General features: G+C 40.4%; 1 protein-coding gene across 1 annotated transcript in view; it reads left to right on the top strand.

Annotated features, from left to right (window-relative positions):
* Positions 1–16258: 16258 nt before the first annotated feature.
* Positions 16259–20096, top strand: part of HCN1 (hyperpolarization activated cyclic nucleotide gated potassium channel 1) — a 194367-nt gene continuing 190529 nt past the window's right edge. The window contains exon 1 of the mRNA XM_015615519.2: positions 16259–16734. Within this exon, the coding sequence (XP_015471005.1) occupies positions 16361–16734 (374 nt within the window). The 5' untranslated portion in view covers positions 16259–16360. The remainder of the gene's footprint in view (positions 16735–20096) is intronic.

Below are 20096 nucleotides of genomic sequence, written 5' to 3'. Positions count from 1 at the left end.
TGTCTGCAGCAGGCCTGGTGCTGCATAAACTGCTCCATGAGCAAAACTCCCAAAATTCAACTTGTGGCACCAGCTTTTAAGCCACATATTGATAATGTGCGTTTTCCTGTTCCCTTTGGGGTTAATCCCTGCTGTTGAAGGAATTGAGGCAAATATCACCTGTGCTCCTGTCCCTTCAACCAGGCAACCCAGAGCCTTGAAGTCCTTTTTGATTGCCCTGGTGCTTCTCTTATTAACCTCATCACTGCTGACCTGGACAATCAGCACTGAGTAGTAATCAGTGGGCCAGATTAGTCCAGGGAGTCTCCTGGTAATATCCCTCACCCAGGCCCCAGGAAGGCAGCAGACATCCCTGTGGGATGGATCTGGTTGGCATACAAGGCCCTTTGTTCCCCTCAGAAGTAAGTCACACATTACAACTACCCTTCTTTCTATTTTAATACTTGAAATAGTGTTCCATTTGGTTGACTGTCTTGATCTGGTAGATTCTACAGATGTACCTGCTTCCTCATTGTCATCTGCCTGACCCTCAAAATACAAGGCTTCATACCTGTTCTGTGAGGGTGCCTGGGAAGGAACTCTTCTACCTCCCTTTGCAGGGATCCATTTCCATTCTCTGCCATCTTTTAGGTCTCATTTTTCTGACTAAGGCGTGGGGTTCCTACAACTCCTGCTGATCTTCCATCCAATGAACTTGTCCCAGGAATGGAAGAGTGTGACTCCAGCAGTCCCTTTTGAACTCTATGATACTCCTCAGCCTGTCCACCTCCCCTTTAAGCTGTGACCCCAGACATCAACCTGCTCACACTGCCCACAGATGTGTTTTCCTCTATCCTCTGGTACTAACACAAGGCTCAAGCACTCCCTACAGCAAGAGACCAGAAAGCTGCCTTCTTCCTGGGGAGCTTTGTCTGTGTCGCCATGTTCCTACTAGAATGACTTTCAACTGTGGGCAGTTGAAGTTGGGAAAGTTAGGAAAAAACCAAACACCCCACTCAGGGGCTGGGATGGTGGCAGTGCCTTTCCTGCTCCCCCTGCCTGTGTAAACTGCTGTGCACTGCCATGTCACATTCTTCTGACAAACCAAGTCCTGTTTGGACACACCAGCTCCTGTTCCTTGTGCTCCCTGGCACCATTTAAATCTTCCAAAATGCTCCACGAAATGCCCCCTCCATGCTTGACTGGCTGCAGAGGATGACCAGATTTTAAAAATCCAGATTTGTCAAATAGATTTTAGAAGTTATTTTAGAATTCTACTCAAGAGCTTCAACAGAGTGTATTCATTCTTGGAAAACAATCACATTTCTTCTTTCATCAACCAATTTTGTTTCTAGGTATGACTGGTCAGCAAATGGGGTGATGTCCACTTTTTATAATAGCATGGAATCTGTGACAAATTTTTTTTCTCAGACAGATGAGATGTTTAACTCTATTAGACCTACTCCCTGTCTGCAAAGGAGCATAGCAGCTCCTATTTTCCAAAAAAGTTACTTAAAATCTATTAAGCCAGGAAGGAGGAAGCTGGAAGTCTCTGATTTTCGCCATCATTCCTAAGGGATGAAAAGATATCTGTGTCCCATTATTATTCACAGAATTAGGCCCTTATTTCATCCACTGACCTTCTAGTATTATACTTACAAGAAGACCTGGCTAATTTTCCTTTGAAGTGAAGAAACTAAAGAGTAGAAGCTCAAGCCTTTCTTTTAAAAAAATTAATTTCCGTGTTCTCAATTTTTATTACTAGATTTCCTGTTGATTTTTAAAATTCAATTAATTTCACACCTAAGAAATCCAAAAAGCTTTCTTTACAGTAGTCCAAGATCTACAGAGAAATCACTTCCTCACTGGAGAACTCATCACAGGGCAGAGTCATTCTCAATGAGGTAGTTCTGAGGAAAAAACCCTTACTTAGGGACTGATAAAGGATAACTGGGAAAAAAGGAAATCTTCTGTTGGTGAACATCTATGATGGCAAATTCAACCCCTTCTCAAGAGGCATTTCTGGTGGAATGCAGATGACACTGCAATTTTCTTAGGTTTTAAAAATATTTTTTAAATATTGCAATTTTTTAAAATATGCAATCAATCTTGAATACCTCTTGCTGTAAGAAGAGTGCACACTTCATTGAAAAATAGTATACCTATAAATTATCTTTTCTTATACTTAGATTTTAGAACGGTGCTGCTGTTCACTTGCTGTGAATTTTACTATTTGCTTAGATTTAGAAAGTGGTTATGACAAAAAGCCTTTGAAAACAGCCATTAGCATTATTTCTTGATGGTATAATTTTCAAATAGGAAATACTGGCAAGGGAGGACAAAGCAAGTACATGAGTAATTACTGTTATGTGGTGGACTTTTCTCACAGAGTTTTAGTGCTTAATTTGATTTATATTGTACTTTTTGTTTGGGTCTGCGAGACACCAAACCCACTTACTTTGATCTATTGATTTTTCAAACAATATGTTACATTATTTAGCCTAATACGCTGTGTTTGAGAGAATTTGTCTCTCAGTTGTCTATAGAAAGTGACATGCTAATTTGAAATGTTTTCTGGCAGTTGATAAAACAGACTAGAAGATGTTAAAGAACACCAGATAGTGTTTTATTCATTCTGGAAACTCAATGCCAACTGGAACATCAGCTTCCATTTATCCTCCAGGTAATACTTTGCCAGAGAGGCCTGGGAAAAGTGAAATGATTTATTCAGGCTTCAGCCACATAGCCCTGGTCAGTCCCTTTAGGAGTTCATCCTCAAGGCAATGCCCTCAGCTACATCCTGTTTCATTACATCAAAGAGCATACAAAAAGCTGTGAGCATACATAAGGCTATGAACTCTATATCATGAGCCCTTTACTATTCCTATAATAATCATACATATTCTGCTATCACTGATGTGAGGACAAGGGACCCACTGAACTGTGATTTGAGACTTATTGGATAAGACAGAAGAAAGAATTCCTCCATATTTTGGCATAGTTTTACTCAAGTAGGATTGAAAGTTGTAGGGCTTTATTTTCTATGCAACAACCTTAAAAGGAAGACCTATTAATGCTACTAGAACTGAATGATGCAAATGTTATTATTAACCCAAAAAGTTCAGTGACACTTAAATTATCTCCTGTAAACCAAAGAAACAAAACCCTTACAATCTTATTAGTAAAGACTGAAACTTCAAGACTTTAGTATTTCTCTGCTGAGTTTTTGAGAGCATTAGTCTGCCTAGATTGAATTCAATTTGCATGAAAGATTACTAGCTCAAATATTTTCATCTTCATAGTTTATTTATAGAATTTAGCACAAAGAATTTACCAGCCATTTGAGTTTGACTCTCTAATTTTCAAACTTTAAGTGAGATACATGCCTCAGAGAAAAAATTGAAAATATAGAATTGAAATGGCATAAAAATGTCAGAATTAGATTCTGCTGCTACATATATTGAAAATAGACCATTAATTCTATTTATTTAAATACAATAATTCCTAATACATATAAGAAAATAATACATAAGAAAAAGTACTGCATATTTAATATTGCAAGCAGTGAAAGAGAAACTCTGGATTTGTGGTTGATAGATTTAGCATAACCTTAAAATTGTACTGTTTAGTACATAATCGTATGAAGCTTTCAGATCAGCCAGTGAGGTGTGCCAAGTTAGTTGAGAAAAGTGGAAATTTAAAATCTCAGCAGTGAATTCATCAAGTGATTGTTATGAACAGATTTGGCAGATTATTAGATGCCTTTGATAAGGTTACATGAGACAAGATATAAAACTATATGAGTAGCCCTATTCTGCAAAGGAAAGCACAGTCCTAATTTTCAAATATTTCTATTACTGGTCCTAAAAGTAGAATATTAATTTATATTAAAACTAAAATTTAGCACACTCTAAATGAAATTTTGAAGGATTTTTTTGAAGGAATTTTGGAAAGAAGGAGACTGAAAAGAAGTCTTTACAATAGGTGTCAGGGTATATAGAGATGGATTACTATGATGAACAGGCAAAACACTGTGTATTTATCTGAAATAAACAGAGAAAACTAGCTCTTTTGTACTGGAAAGTAGATTTATGGATAATGGAATATTTTTATGTCCATCACTGCACTTAAAAAGCTTTAGAAAAAATAATTTAGGGAACAGGAATGACCAGATGAATCTTCTGAAAAATAACTCACTGACATTGAATGTCCCGTTAGATTTGACTGTACTCTGATGTGATTGTAATTTTCTGAAAACAGGTTCCTGGTTTTATTTTCTTTCTTTTGTTGAATAGAAATTCTTAATTTGCAATTTTTTCATATAAAGTCACCCTAGGCTATCTTTCTAAGATTAATCCTGTGGGGAAAGATATGCCAAAAGCTCAGAAGACTAACTCAAATCCAAGATACATTGGGATGGGTGCAACCCTGTAAAATTAATATTTGGATCTCAATTCCCCAAGTTAATGAGGTGTATGTCAAATCCTGAGAATCTGCATGATCACGGTGAAATCCACACAACTACATAAGCTTAATTATTTTGCTGAATCACACAGTAAAACACTGTAGGTAGGCAAAATTAAGTATGTGATAGTCACCTAAAAGTTACAGAAAAGTGCCTACCAGTGCAGATAGATTAGGCTTTAATCATTTATTAGGTTGCAAAAATTAGTTTTAAAATAACATGGTTAAAATGGACTCTATTGCTTATTCTAAATGTTACAGAAATAATCCTGCAAGCTCTGCAGTGTTACATGCTCCTGCTAGACGCCAGTATAATATCTTTAAAAGTATGACCACAGGCAGTGACCTCCCTCTGAGGCTGGAATTGATTATCTTGTATAAGCAGGGTAAATAATCTTGAGCAGTATGAGATTTTTTATTTTTGTCACAGAAAGCTTTGTTTGATTTATGACTGAAAGTGAGGTGACCCGCATGACTGCACTCACTTTCAGTTTCACCAAAAAAAAAAAAATCACTTTTTATCTCAATGACCATGGATCAAGGCATCATATGATAAAAGCTGAAGAACATTTACAGTACAAAAAGCACTATCAAACATGTCAGTGGTCAAACAACTGCCTTGATGCCCATCACACCCCACAAAGGTGATTTACTTCTGATGTCTTTGTTCTGTTAGACACTCAGGGTCAGGGATTTTCTTAGGATTTTCTTAGGAAAGATTATCAGGCCTATATAGAATTTAGATCTAGTCTATCCTGTAGAACTGAACTAGTGAGATCTCACTTAAACAGCAGAAATAAATTAATTTTATCAAAGCAGAACTCTTAAAGATGGTTAAAAATGTTGCCAGGTTATTTTCTGTCCTTAGATGACATCCAGACCTGCTTGAACTTTTCCAGTCAACCATGTCTTTGCCTGTTTCCAGGGATCAGTGGATGGCGTGAGTAATGCAGAACAATGTCATCTCTCTCTGCTTACACTACATAGTCTGCATGACTTCTATATTAATAACATGCACCCTTAAGGATTATCAACTGTCTGTTTATCCATGTTCACAACTTAAAATTATGGGTTTCTACTGTTTTCTAAGATAATATCTGTTCACTCAGCATTCCTTTATAAGTAGTCCTAAATCACCATAATATTTCAAAGTAAAACAGCATACATGGTAAGCACAAATATCCAAATCTCTTTGCAAAGTGAATGGACCTAAATTTTTGAAGACAGTCTATTTTAAACTCAGGATTATATAAATCCTTCACTAATTAAAAGTAGAATTTCTAGTATTTTAGATTGTTTTCATAAACTAATTTTCAAACTGTCTATATATCATTTGAACTCTAAAAGTCAGATGAAAATTATAATATCTTTTTCCCCCTTTGAACGATTTTTTCTGTATTTCTATGGATATTGCTAGAATTCCACCATTGCTATTTGTATATTCTCTTAGAGCCTCCTTATAAAAGCATATGTTCCATGTGTTTCCTCCTGTTTCCATGTGGTAGGCAAAGATATTCCATGACTCAAACAGCATTAGCAACTGAATAAGTCTTTGAGTGTACTGAGAAAAATGGAGAGATGTTAACAGCCACATTTCACAACAGTAGGAAAAATGCTTGTGTAGCATTCACTGTCATAGCCGAGCATATGCTCTCCATGGTTCTTTAGTCATCTGCTTGGAGTGGGCTGCAGTGCTGAGGAAAAGACAATCTGTCTCTCTGTTAATGAAAAAGTATCTCTACAAAGTAGAGTTGATTAGTATAAGGGTAAACTCTTCAGTGTCTTAGAAACTGAGAAACATGGGACAAAAATGCATGATCATTGTAAATAAATATTATCTTTTCTGCTTGCACAGCTCACATATTTATGGCATATGAAACACAAATACTGTAAAGATTTTAGTCTTTGAATACTTGAACAAAGAATACAAGAAATTTAAAATATTTTAACTAAACACATCTGAAAAATGTAGTAAATTTTAAATTTAATTTGTCAGATATAATAGCATCTCCTTTCAAAGTATGCCTGTGGTTTACTACAGGAATGCACAAACTCCTTCTAAAAGAGATAGTAGAAGTATTGGAAGAGGTCTAAAAGCACCAGTGCATAAGATAATCAACTCTCATTTCTCACCTGAATACCTTGACTCACATAGGGCTCCGTGCTGCTGCCACCAGATTGCTTGATATAAACAAGCCCAACTGTGTGGATAGCTTGACTGTCTCTGTACTTCTCTGCTGGCTGCAGGGCAGGCATATTCCTTATATAGATCTGAAGCGGCAGGTGGCTGAGCAAATAAAAGTGAAGGTCCAACTCAGCACTGTTAACATGTTCTTTCTTACTTTTTCTCTCACCAGAAAACATGCTGCTGGCCTTTTATCAGACAACAGTAGTGACAACATAATCATGTTGTAAATGGGACTAAACACTCTGTCTTTTAATAAATAACAAGTGAAATCCTCTTAAATTGCTGAAGAAAAGCGGGAAGAAATGTTGCCAGCTGCACAAACCCACAGATTTTAAATTTTAAGTTTTGCCAGGAATCTGCCTTAGGCTGAATTTTAACAGATGGACAAAACAGAAGAGATTTTTTTAAAGGGTTAGACAAAACAAAATACATTTCTCTTATACCCAGTAAGGCTAATTTTTAAAATAATTTCCAGAATGTCCAAAATTTTAAGAAAAAAATCACACTTGCTGAAGTGTTCTTTGGCAAGAATGAAGCTTGGGTCTTTCTTCCAAATGCACATGCAAAATCTTTTAGTTAAAAAGTCCAGAGTCGGGAATGGAACCCACTAGTTCTGCTGCCAGGAAATATTTATTAAGTCCATTAGCAAAATGCCTGTCCTCTTTGTCTACATCAGTTCTAAAGATAACACTGATTTAGGTGGGAGTGTTGATCTGCAGGAGGGATGAAGTCCCTGCAGAGGGATCAGGACAGGCTGGATCATGGGCTGAGGCCAATGGTGTGAGGTTCAACAAGGCCCAGTGCTGGCTCCTGCCCTTGGGTCACAACAACCCCAGGCAGTGCCACAGGCTGGGGCAGAGTGGCTGGAAAGGACCTGGGGGTGCTGGTGGCAGCAGCTGAACATGAGCCAGGCTGTGCCCAGGTGGCCAAGAAGGCCAATGGCATCCTGGCCTGGCTCAGCAATAGTGTGGCCAGCAGGAGCAGGGCAGGGATTGTCCCCCTGTCCTGGGCACTGGTGAGGCCACACCTGGAGTGCTGTGTCCAGTTCTGGGCCCTGACTGCAGGAAAGACACTGAGGGGCTGGAGTGAGTGCAGAGAAGGGCAGGGGAGCTGGGGCAGGGTCTGGAGCACAAGGGCTGTGAGGAGCAGCTGAGGGAGCTGGGGGTGGATATCCTGGAGAAATGAAGACTCAAATGGACTCAAATGGAGACCTTACCACTCCCTACAGTTGCCTGGAAGGAGATTGTGACCAGGTGGAGGTTGCTCTCTTCTCCCAGGCAACCTATGACAGGATGAGAGGACATAGCCTAAAGTTGTTCTATGGGGAAACTTAGATAGGACATTAGGAAATACTTCTACACAGAAAGTGTTTATGCACGGAAACAGACTGCCTATGGAAGTGTTAGAGCCAACATCTCTGGGGGTATTTAACAGATGTGTAGACAAAGCACTTGGGAACATGACCCTAGTGGGACTTGCCTGTGTCAATTGGAGTCAATGATCTCACAGGCCTTTTCCAGCCTAGATGATTCTATGATTCCAAGTCCATGTGAGAGTTCCCTCCCCTCTGTTAGCTGAAGAGATTTCATGATGGACTAGCCCTTTTAGAATTACAAATGAACATAACTGATAGGCAAAGAAAGGAAAATATATTTTACGGGAAATACTAGTAAAGAATATGCATGACTACAAAACAAATGACTTTGTCAATAATGAATTTTAAAATAAGGGAGGCCTGATGCTTCCCATTGTCCTGTGGTTTTTCTTAGCAGGATGTGTGCCACAATTTTTACAATACAGAGAAAAAGTACAGAGAACATGACTCCATCACTCCCCAACAGATCCTCATTGACAAATTTCTAGTAGTGAATTTACATGTTTTTAATATATTTTCTCATGTGTACTTTTATCATAGGCAATTTTTGAAACATTGCATATGCATAATTCATGTCTATACTAACCACATCTCACAATGCACAACATACAAAGATTATAAATCATGGAATAGCATATTTTAAAGCATTTTAAAACTGCTTATTGTGACTTTCAGAAGCCACAGTTCTGGCAAACTGTATGATGCCCTAGAAAGCCTCTCTCTCATGAAAGCATGGATAAGTATCCCAGTGATACATGGATTTTAAAAATATCTGAGATGGCTTGGATGTTACTGGTTAAGGCCTCCTTATACTTCATGTTCCTAGTGCTTTCACTGTGATAACCCTTGGGAGTGAATAACTTCAGTCACTGAGAGCTGGGTTTTTTCAGTCAGTCTTACTTTTTCAGAAGACATGGACTTACAGACACACAAGGTCCCTTACAGCTTGTAAGGCTGCCATAGGCATGGAACAGACATCTGAAAATTCATTTACAGAGCACTACAAAGACTATCCATGTCCCTCTCCACTACAGGTACCAGCCACACAGCCATCTCTCAGCATATTTTATATATTTCTCTTCAATAAAAGGACACTAAGCCTATAAAAGGAATGTGTCCATTATAGCAGTTACCATTTTGTCATGTATTTGTATCACAACTGGAAGGGGGAAAAATCATCTGAGTGGTGGAACTTCTTTATAATCACAAATCAATCTACATTCCAAGTAGAAGAAGTCAGACTATGGGAACCTGCTTTCAAACTTAAACAGCTAGTATCTTGTCTTCTGTAGCAGCTCTTGCCTCCAATTACTTAAGGCAATTCAGGATGTTACTTTTGTTCAGTTGTGCATGTTGTACTGTTTGCCTCTGCCAGCTGTGATAGCTTATTCCCCTCCCCTAAAACAGAGATTTCTTTAGCTGCAAGAAAGCTGCCCATGTGAACTGAAGAATGAAAGTCTGACAGCAAAAACTGGGACAATCCTTCCAGAGTCGTGTGTTCAATGTCACCATCTAGACATCATTTCTGAGGCAGTGCAATCAACAGGGAATAGTGCTGTGTGTTCTTCTCATTATACATGCTTGTAATTGAAATGTGCCCACTGCCACCACAGCTAGTCAGAAGTAATAAAAAGTACCTCTGAACAATCAGAACACTTGTAGGTACCTTAAAGACAGTCACAAACAGCTCTGGATTACTGATTGTACAATCTCTGGATCTCTTTTTATTTAGGGGTAAAACCAAATGTTTAGATCAATATTGAAAGGAGTTACACCTTCACATTGCTCTTCCAAAATACTTATTAAAATACAAACACTTTTCCATATTTATAATTTAAAAAAACTATTCGGGAAAGTTGTAAAAAACAGTTTAAAATTGTTTAAACTGAAGTCTCCAGTTTCAGTTTTTCTTCCTCATCACCGGTTTAATAAGTGAAATTCCTTGGTAATAATTTGAAGATTTACGTATACTTTAGAAAGAACTAGAACACTGAAGCAGTATATTCAACTTAATGAATATTATATCAGACAGGTATTAGTCCTGCAAGACATGGCTCTGTATAAGGAACTGAATAGAAGACACAACTCAGGCATATTTTTTGTTGCTAGTATCTATATTTATTAAAATATGATTGTGAAGAGGGATCTTAAGTACTTAAACTAAGTCAAGGAACACAGGAGAGCAGCTTGCAGGACTAAATCTGACAACTATTCAAACTTTAACTAGTGAACTAAGTCAACAAGTCAATACTTTTCAGCTATTTCTAAAAGCATCCTACCAGTACTGATGACGTGAGCAAAGTTAGGATGAAAAGATAAAAAAGATAGTTGAGTTCTGAAAAATCAGGAAAGATAATAGTTTAAAAGGTAGTGTAGGATCTGTCACAGAATCATACAATGGTTTGGGTTGAAAGGGACCTTAAAGATCAGCTGTTTCCAAACCCCCTGCCATGGGCAGGGACACCTTTCATTGGATCAGGTTGTTGGATGGGAGCCCCATCCAACCTGACCTTGAGCAATTCCCAGGGATGGGGCATCCACAGTTTCTCTGGACAATATGTTCCAGTGCCTTTCCAGTCTCAAAATAAAGACTTTCTTCCTAATATCTAATTTAAACCCACTTTCTTACAGTTTAAAGCCATTTCCCCTTATCCTGTCACTTCATGCTCCTGTAAAAACTCCCTTTCTGTCTTGTTGGCTCTCTTTAGGTACTGGTAGGTTGCAATTAGGTCATTCTGTTTAATGCTGATACACATTATTGAAATGTACAAGTTTCAAAAAAATGCTTCTTTATTTGTCTCTTGAAGTTCCAGAAGGGAGAGATTTTTAAATTACAAGGACTTGTTTTTGTGGATTGATTATGCAATTATGTAGGAACATTGTGTGCAATAGGAGAAAAAAGCTATTGTTAATGTCAATTTACACTCCAGACCAATTAATGGTATTTCCATTTTTACAGAAACTGTATTTTACTTGTATTACAGAGAAGGGATACAAGCCTGCAAATGTGTGAGCCTAGGATACTATATAGCACTCTGAATAGTAACATGAATAGTAACTCTGAATAGTAACCTGTATGCACTAATTTTAGAAATGCTCACATTATTAGGCATTGTATGAAACAAGTATCATGTTTGATATAAAAATTACTCAGAAATGTCTATATCTTTGTAGTGTCAAATCACAGTTCTTCAAACCAATACAGTCATAAGATAGTTATTTTTAAGAAAATTATTTTAAACAAAATTTATTTGGGATACATTTGCATTTAAACAAAAAGAAAATAAATATATTTAACATAGCAAAAATTTGAAGTGCCTTATCATAGTCATTTAGTCAGTCAGCTGAACATTGATCAGAGAAAGCAACTTTTTAATAATTACTACAGCACTTCAGGTACCCAACAATGCAAGTATTAGCAAAAATAATAAACAATAATACACATACCACTAAAAAAATAAAATTAGAATTTGCTGTTAATTTTTTTCCTTTTCTTTTGTGGTGATGCTATCTCCATAAGGGTTGAATAAAGATCTGGCAGGTTATTAAACAGATAATAAACAGTGTCATTAAAATATTTTTCTTCAAAAAATATAGGCACTCAAAGTAGACAAATATTCCATTAAATTTAGAAAGTGATTTGCATAAATAAAAGACACTTCAGAGAGCTGGTAAAAACCAGTAGGAATATTCTGTGATTTAATTTTACCTGCCTGTTCCAGAACTGTACCTGTTCTGAAGAACTGCTCTGAGATGCTGCAGTAGGACTTCCAGCACTCAGCATCAGGCCAGAACAGAAATCACTGAGATCATATTTACATATTTATCAGTACTCACTGGGAATGTTCAAAGTGTACCACAGAGAAAAAAAAAATAAATAAAGAATTAAAAAACATCAGTCAAATCATATATATACGTATATAAGTATACGTAAATCTTCAAATTATTACCAAGGAATTATATGAACTGCTGCCATGTAACATTCATACTTGAAGTTCCAAATTCTTTGTAATATGTTTTCATCAAAGGATGCTAATAGTTGCAAAAGTAAGATTCTCCCTGCTTCATAAACACTAGCCAATATTAATATAAAATCTATTGGAAAACATTTATTTGCTAGTAAGTATGTGTGACTAAATATGCATGGAAAGTAACGTTAAGTAGGGTAAGATCAAATAAAAAATATTTTATTGCAAATTTCAAGCAAAGAGACAAAAACAAAACAGCACATATTATGGATCTGGATCAATCCTCAAACTGGCAGACATAGTTATATAATTTTAAATACAACTATTGTTTTCCTTCCTTGCTAACCCTGGTTTGCCATTTGACTTGATGGTGACCTTCTGTTGAGAAATAATCTTAAAAATATCTCACAGGGCATGAAACTTTAACTTGAGAGACAACAGCTTTGTTCTGCAGTCAGGTGCATCTTACTGGGTCATCTCATAGAAGTCTTGTTACTTGTCTGTGCCCCAGTTTCTTCACTGAACAAATACATATGCCTCTATAAACAGGCTGCTGGTTTTTTTTTATTTTATTTTTTTTTATTTCTACCTCTGAACTGTTCTGCATATGTTCAAGCCATATCAAAATGGAAAAAATAAAGGGGAGGAGAAATGTATTTACTACAGGTACAAAAATTAACTATGCTTGGCAGAAGAAGAATTTTCTTTATATTAATCTTAGTATATATTAGTATTATAGTCATACAAGGCACTGAAACTAATGATGTCACAGTACTTTGACGAAATAGAGAAAGTAATAAAAGTAATTTAATGCAAACAAGTAAAATGTCCTACTAAATTTTTAGTAGTGATTAATTAATCTAGGACGTAGCAAAGAGATGCAAAATAAATTTTTTTCCCTTTTTGTTCTACTAGTACTGATTTCTTGGAAATTTCATGTATAAATTTAATTTTTCTGTGTGTTTCCGCTAACATGGCCACAAAATCAAAATAAAACTTGACGAAAAAAGCTATACCTTCAGCTAAAGCAAGTCCATTACCTTTCAACTATTTTCAGCCATGGTGCAATCTTCAGGAATATTCACACACCCCATGCTTTATTATTTCTTCTATGCGAACCAAAATTCTCTCATCTAAGCTATCATGGTGGGCCTCAGGAAAGTTCAGTTTCCTGGCTGAAAACAACATTAAGTTATTTGGAAGAATCCATTCTCCCAAAGCAAAACTACAGATTATGAAAATGCTTCCTCATCCTAACATCTCAGGATTGGTATTAAAAATTGCAAGATGCTGAGTTGTTAAGGTCAATTAGGCCATACAAATACGTAGGAAAAATATCATTCAGAAGTTTACAAAAAGTGTACATTTCTTCTATACAGAAAAAAAAAAATACAAAAATCTAATACTTGATCATGGGGAGCAGAAAATATAAAAATGTCAGTTTTACTAGGATATATATACCTGTGTGGTTTATACACATGCTGTGTTTGAAAAGCATGCATAAAATCATACGTTTCAAGTAATGCGATTATTTTCTTCTAGGAAGAACTTCTCTTAAGTGGACTTCTCTTAAGTTATAAGGCATTTTGATGTAACAAACTCCTGTCATATCTATATAATGCCACCAGGGGAAATATAACATTTCCAGATTCTTCTCTTGTAGAAAGAGGGGAAGGTAGGCAGTGTTGGTCATTTTGGTAGGTCTGCAGTCCAGGCTAAGTAAGAATAAATATGGCAAATGAGACATTAAATACAAGTGAAAACAAATTTTGTCAAAGAAGGAATTGCACGTTCTTGCTGTGCGCAATTTTCCTCATCCATAAATGAAGCATGATCACCATTAATCCAGTCCCCATTGCTTATCCAATTAAAAAAATAAGTACATCAGAATCTGCTTACTGCAGATGCAAATGTCTCCATTTCTCTGTTCTGATTTACTCCACTACAAGTCTGTTTTTGTTCTCTATGTGATTACTCGTTACTCTCCTAGGTTATGCTGGGAGAGACCATTCAGGTCAAGGACTGAATGCAAAAGTCCTGTGAAATATGTTGTGGAGAAACAGCAAAAATTCTAAGGTTGCAGCCATGGTACTCTGTGTGTGGAACAGCATTGTGTTAGACTTTTCACCCCTTCCCTTTGTTTTTGTCAAATATGATGTGAGTACATTCTTTCAGAAAGCTGAAAAACTGTAATAATTTCTTACTCTTTAATTATTGTTTGGTGACAGATATAGGATGAGGGAAGGAGGCAGCCATCATTTGGGGATAAAACACTAAGAGGTTTTTGTCTATCAGCAGCTGCGCATGAGCCATTAGCAGCTGTGCACACACTCTTTACTGTTTTAGAATAAAATCCTACAGAAATGTACCGCTCCAGATGGGGAAGGTTTATGTGTGTCAGTCCTCAACCAATCACTCTAGGAGCATATTCCTTCCTATGCTGGTTACTGCCCAGCCTTCAGCAATCCATCCTGGTGCATTTGTACTTGCCATCTTCTTCCACAGTGGCATAATGGTAACATCTTCCACACTACAGACATTGACATCAACAGAACCTGGTGTGTTGAGTGCACTAGGCATAAGCATTCTGTTAGCACTGCAATTGCTGAGGATAGCCCTCAAATCCCACTTTGAAATACAGCCTGCAATGCACCAGACTCACACTGTACAAATGGTGGTGTGCAGATTTGCACATCTGTTTCTCTCCCAGATTTAAGCATCTATTGTGTAAAGGACAAAACATGTCAAAATTAAGCAAAAAATGCCATGGAAGTGCCATGAAAAATACCAGAGCCAAGGTTGTGAGTCTTTACTAATTCTTTCCTACTCTACTTTTAATGTGCAAAATGAAAATTGTGTCAAGAATGAGAGAAAAGCAAACCTATGTCAAATCTATTCCAAATGGCAGGCCAGGACCCACATGTACATGCTGTAATACATGTTTTTGCAAGCAGACATAAGGCAAGAGCTCCTGTAATAATATCTGTAGATACTGATTCCCCATAATTCTGTAACCCAAAAAACCTCACAGCTTTTGGGGCAAGTATCAGCATCTTTCCTTTTTCAGAGCAGGGACCAAGGCCCTCCTCCTTGTTCAAGCTGGTTTGTGAACAGCTTCTTATCATTTGCTCTTTCATCTCCCACCTCACCCCACAGCTTCCCAATTACAACCTGCAATCACTCGGACAATGTGCGTAGAGATACTGAAGGCAATATATACCCTATTTCCTTTGACTTCTTGGAGTACCAGGAGCTAGAAATGCTCAGTTTCCTTCCTGTCAGACAGCTTTTTTGACTTTTTAGAGGCTTCTAAATTATAATTTATGTACTTAAATGTCAAGTGGAGCAAACTTAATGTGGACTCGAGTTTCCTACTGACATGCAAACAAAGGCCAAATCACCTCCTGGCATACGTGAAAAGGTTGTCTACGCACTCGGGAGCACCTGCCATTTTACCCCTTTCAGGGAGAAAAGGCAGGTGCCCGCGGCAGCACCGCCCTCCCGATGGGAACGGCATCCCTGGGTGGTCCAGCCGCGCTCGCAGCATCTCTCATGTTCCGTGCCCTGCGCTGATGGACTCGTCCCCGTGTTCGGTCCGCTCCAGGCTAAGGGACAAGGAAGAGCCGCCTGGCAGGAGTGTCTAACCGGGCTGATGTGCTTCGTCTGTGAAAATAAATGCCACTCAACAGCCGGCCTTTCCCGCTCACTCACACTCCGCCGATGTCCCCCTGTGCCGGACACACACTGCACTCTGAGCAGGACAAACCCAAAACGCCTCCGCGACTTCCAGTGCCGCCCCTGAACCCCTTGGCCAGACAGACCCCCGCTTCTTGCTCTCTCCCAGTCCGCCTACTCCACAAGGAGCAACAGAGGTTTTCCAGGGGACCGGCGAGCCCGTGGAAACGCCCCACTGCATCACTCCCAGCCACTGTTTCTCGCTCGGGCTGTACAGGCACGCTACCACCCCACGCCTTGCCCCTTGCTTTGCCCAGGGTGAAACATCCACCCACGCGCGTTCCTGTGCTCCTGTGTAGGCGCGGGCCCGGCGCTCGGGGGCCCCTGTCCGTCCCTCCGGCTGCCCGCCCGGGCCCGGGCCCCTCAAGGACTCGCCGCTCAATGTCAGAGCGTCGGGCCGGCCGGCAGGGGGCGGGCGAGGGGCGGCGGAGCCCGCCCTGCGCGGAGCGCGCTCCGAGCCGGCGGCGCTGGTGATGCCGGGCGGCGCGGCGGCGCGGAGCTCAGCCCAGCCTAGCCCTGCCCAGCCCAGCCCAGCCTTGCCCAGCCCAGCCCAGCCCAGGGCGGCACAGCCCAGCCGCGCCGCTGAAGGGCACCGGCGGCGGCGAGGCTTCCCCGCGCTCTCCCGCGGCTGGGGTGCGCCCGCCCCGCAGCATGGAGGCTGGGAAGCGCAGCTCCTCCGCCGGCAGCCGGGACGATGGCAGCGCTAACTCCTTCCCAGCCAAGCCGGCGGCCTCGGCGGAGAAAGCCCAGAGCAGCCCCGGCAGCGGCGGCGTGAAGGAGCATGGCAACTCCGTGTGCTTCAAAGTGGACGGCGGCGGGGCCGAGGAGCCCGTGGTGGGCTTCGAGGATGCCGAGGGACCCCGGCGGCAGTACGGCTTCATGCAGCGGCAGTTCACCTCCATGCTGCAGCCGGGGGTCAACAAATTCTCCCTCCGCATGTTCGGCAGCCAGAAGGCGGTGGAGAAGGAGCAGGAAAGGGTTAAAACTGCGGGGTTCTGGATCATCCACCCCTACAGCGACTTCAGGTTAGCGCGGGGCTCACGGCGGGCGGGAGAGGGGTGGTCCCGGCGCCTCGCACCTCGCCCGGCGCAAACTTCGGCGGGCGCCGGAGCGGGCGGCGGGGCCGGGGCCGGCGCTGCCGGGGCTCGGCCCGGCGCTCTCCAGCGTGCTGCACCCGGGACGGCCCCGCAGGCCCCGCGCCGGCCGGGGCGCCGCCCGCAGCCCCCGGGGCAGGATGCTGAGCTCTGCGGCTCTCCATCCCGCCGTCCCGGTCTGTGTGGCCGCGGGGCCGTCGGGCACGGCTCTGCCCCGGGGGGGGATGAGAGCTCGCCCGGGGAGTTACACAGCTGCATCAGCATCAGTAAAATCCCGGTGTCTGCACACGCCTGCCTTTCCCCGAGCACCCGGTGTAAACACTTCTTTCAGGCGCTGCGAGAAGGAAGTGCGTCTCTGTCAGAGTTACAGTAAAATAAGTTTATCCAGGTGATGTGTGGAAAACTGTGTTTTCATAGGGAGACAGGTAAATGTGATGTCAAATCAGCACTGCTCTCACAGTAAGCTGCATAGATGCAGGATTGGAATATTCACACAGAAAGCAAATAAGTGCGCAAGAAGTTACAGCTCCCTTTAAAATTACATTTAAAGTGCAAGATTATTTCATTCCATACTCTGTGCCAGCTGGCTGTATGCCCTTACAAATGTAACACTCTCTATGATATTTTCTGAGGAACTATCAATGTCGTTAAGCATATTTAATCAACAGCTTGAATTGAACAACCTGCATCTATATGATAAGTGAATTATCGGCATAATATCATCCAGTGCACGGAGACTGTGTTTAAAAAAAAGAAAATCCAGGATGTTCAATAGTTACATGGATCTTCTAAGAAAAACCTGGGTTAAACAGAACATTCTTTCAGTGACAACAGGAGGAAATACTTTGAAAGTCCAAGTTTCTGTGGGACTGCTTGGAGTGAGGTGTTTCACAATGAGCCGTGATAACAGCTTGCAGCTGAGCCTGAGAGCAGTACAGCTACAGGAGTGGAGGAGCACGGCAGCACTCAGTTATGACTTGAAATCATGCTTCAAGTCCCTGCCGGTTTTCCTGGTTTCCTGAACTCAATAAACTGCACTCGTTCTTTTCCTAGAGTACCTTTTCAACCCTTGCATGTCAGCTCAGCTGCATTAGCAGGTGCATTAAGGGGAGAGAGAGAACCAAGCACCTACCCACTCCCTTTCTACCAGCAAGAGGGGGACGTAGCATTCACATCTGGTGCTGTAGTAACATGCATAGGGAACTGGGGGCTTTGATATCCTCTTCCTTGTGTGTGTGTGCATGGGTAACTTAATTCATTTAAGGATTCTGTTGAAATGAATGAAGTTATTCTTGGGAATAATTTTCCTTGTTCTGTTGTAAGCTTGGTTTCTGAGGTGTACACCCAAACATTGTTTTGGGCAGTAGGAACTTATTTGTTATTTCAATGTAACTTTCATGGCATGTAACTTTTTAAGCTGTTCTGTGAAATAGGTGATAAACATGTTCATTCTGTTTCATTACAGAAATATCTTCTAATTCTGTCCTAATTCTTTGAGTGGGAAGGTTTAGAGATTGTAGAATGTTTCCCTTTTTTTTTTTTTTTTCAATAGGAGTAAACAACATTGCAGTTTTTTCAGGCCTGTTTGCATATTCTTAAATTAACTGCTATTTCTGGTGCTTTTTAATTTTTAAATAAATTTCTTAGTCTTTCATTAGTATTGGGATGGTGTGGCCAGCTCCAGACCCAATATTTTAGCCAGTAGGACTCTTTCAGAGAGAAATATAAGATGTGCGTGTTGTTTTTCCCAAAACAATTGCAGCTTTCTAGTGGTACAACTCTTTCTGGGTGGCAGTGCAAAATGTGTGAAGAAGTTAAACTATACAGTATATTCGCCTTATTTTAATTTTAATGGAAGTGACAGCAGCACTTTCAAGGGCCATCAAACAGTGTCTCTATACCAGAATGAATTAATTTGTGAGGATGGAGTTGCCTGGATTTTTTTTTTTTAATGTTATTTGTAGCAATGCTTGTGTGTAGACAAGCCTTAAAGCATTCAAGGAGACACAGGTATTCCCATGCCGCTGTGTCGGTGTTGATACCATCAGGGGAAAGAACTAAATTTTCTACCAAAATAACAAGAAAAAGGTTTAAAGCTGAGTATTTTATGGTATCCTAATGCGAAGATATATAACACATTTGTAAATGCAGCTCTTATTAGGGTATTTATGGCATATATGAAAATAGACATGTCAGTAAACTTTAAATGTAGACACACTTAGGAAAACACTGGGTTAACCATGTAAAACGTGGGAAAATTCTGGTAGAGGCTTCTTTGTACTCTTATTTTTTTCCTAGTTCTGCATGCTTGTATGCATTTCCTGGGATAGTTTGACGTATTTGGTTTTATCTCTTGATTTCATTCTCATGTTTTTTTTGTGAAACAGTATACTCATCTACACCAAACGGTGTTTTGTTGTGACGTTTGGAGGAGTGGGCAGCATCCTGCTGCCCTCCTGCCCCGTGTTTTGGTGTGAACAGAGCAGGGAAGTTGTGTCTCTGAACTCGGTGCTATGTAAATTGGTTACTTGCAGCCTTGTGGGGCTTGTCTTTAGTTTTTATGGCTCTCCATTCTGCATGTGTTTCAGGGAAGGGTTGTCTCTTCGTCAGGCAGATACACCCTTGGAGGATTAAATTCAATAAGTATTACATAATTTTTCCACAAGGGGACCATTTTGATCCTGGTTGTCTTTTCCCAGTCTTCTGAGGTTAATGTGTAATTTGGAAGCTGTTATATAAACTGAGCACCTAATGCACATCAAACCCATCACAAGGCCTCTCTATCACTTTGCAGCTAGGATTACTGTATCTCTAAAGCTGGACAACAATTCTGTGTAATTGCATGAGTCACAAAAGTGAATTTATCAGTCAGAGTTTGCTGGAGTCCTGTGTGTATTCTGTGAGATACTGAGTGCCTCCAGCTGTCCATTCTCATATGTGGAAGAATGAGCCTTCTGGAGAGCATCACTGGTCCAGCCCTGTGGTCTTGCAGCCCCTGGATAAGAGCAGAAGAAAGCTGACAGGAGATGGGAGCAACATATGGTTCTGCTGCTGCCACACACATTTCATTTATTTCATTTATTTCATAGGAGATTTGTGGTGGACATGGGCCTTTGGATGACTTTATATGTTATGGGCCTTGTGTTTTTGATGGAAATGCACGTGACTGATTTTTAGATGATTAATTGCTCTGTGTCCTTTGGCATGTCAGGAGTTTCTTTAATGTTCAGAGGGCTGGCTTGCATGTGCCTGGGCTGCTCGTCCAACCCTGTAGCATTTCCCTCCCTCCCTCC

Source organism: Parus major, chromosome Z (assembly GCF_001522545.3).
Source record: "Parus major isolate Abel chromosome Z, Parus_major1.1, whole genome shotgun sequence".
Taxonomy (NCBI): domain Eukaryota; kingdom Metazoa; phylum Chordata; class Aves; order Passeriformes; family Paridae; genus Parus; species Parus major.
This window is presented reverse-complemented; position numbering and strand designations above follow the sequence as displayed.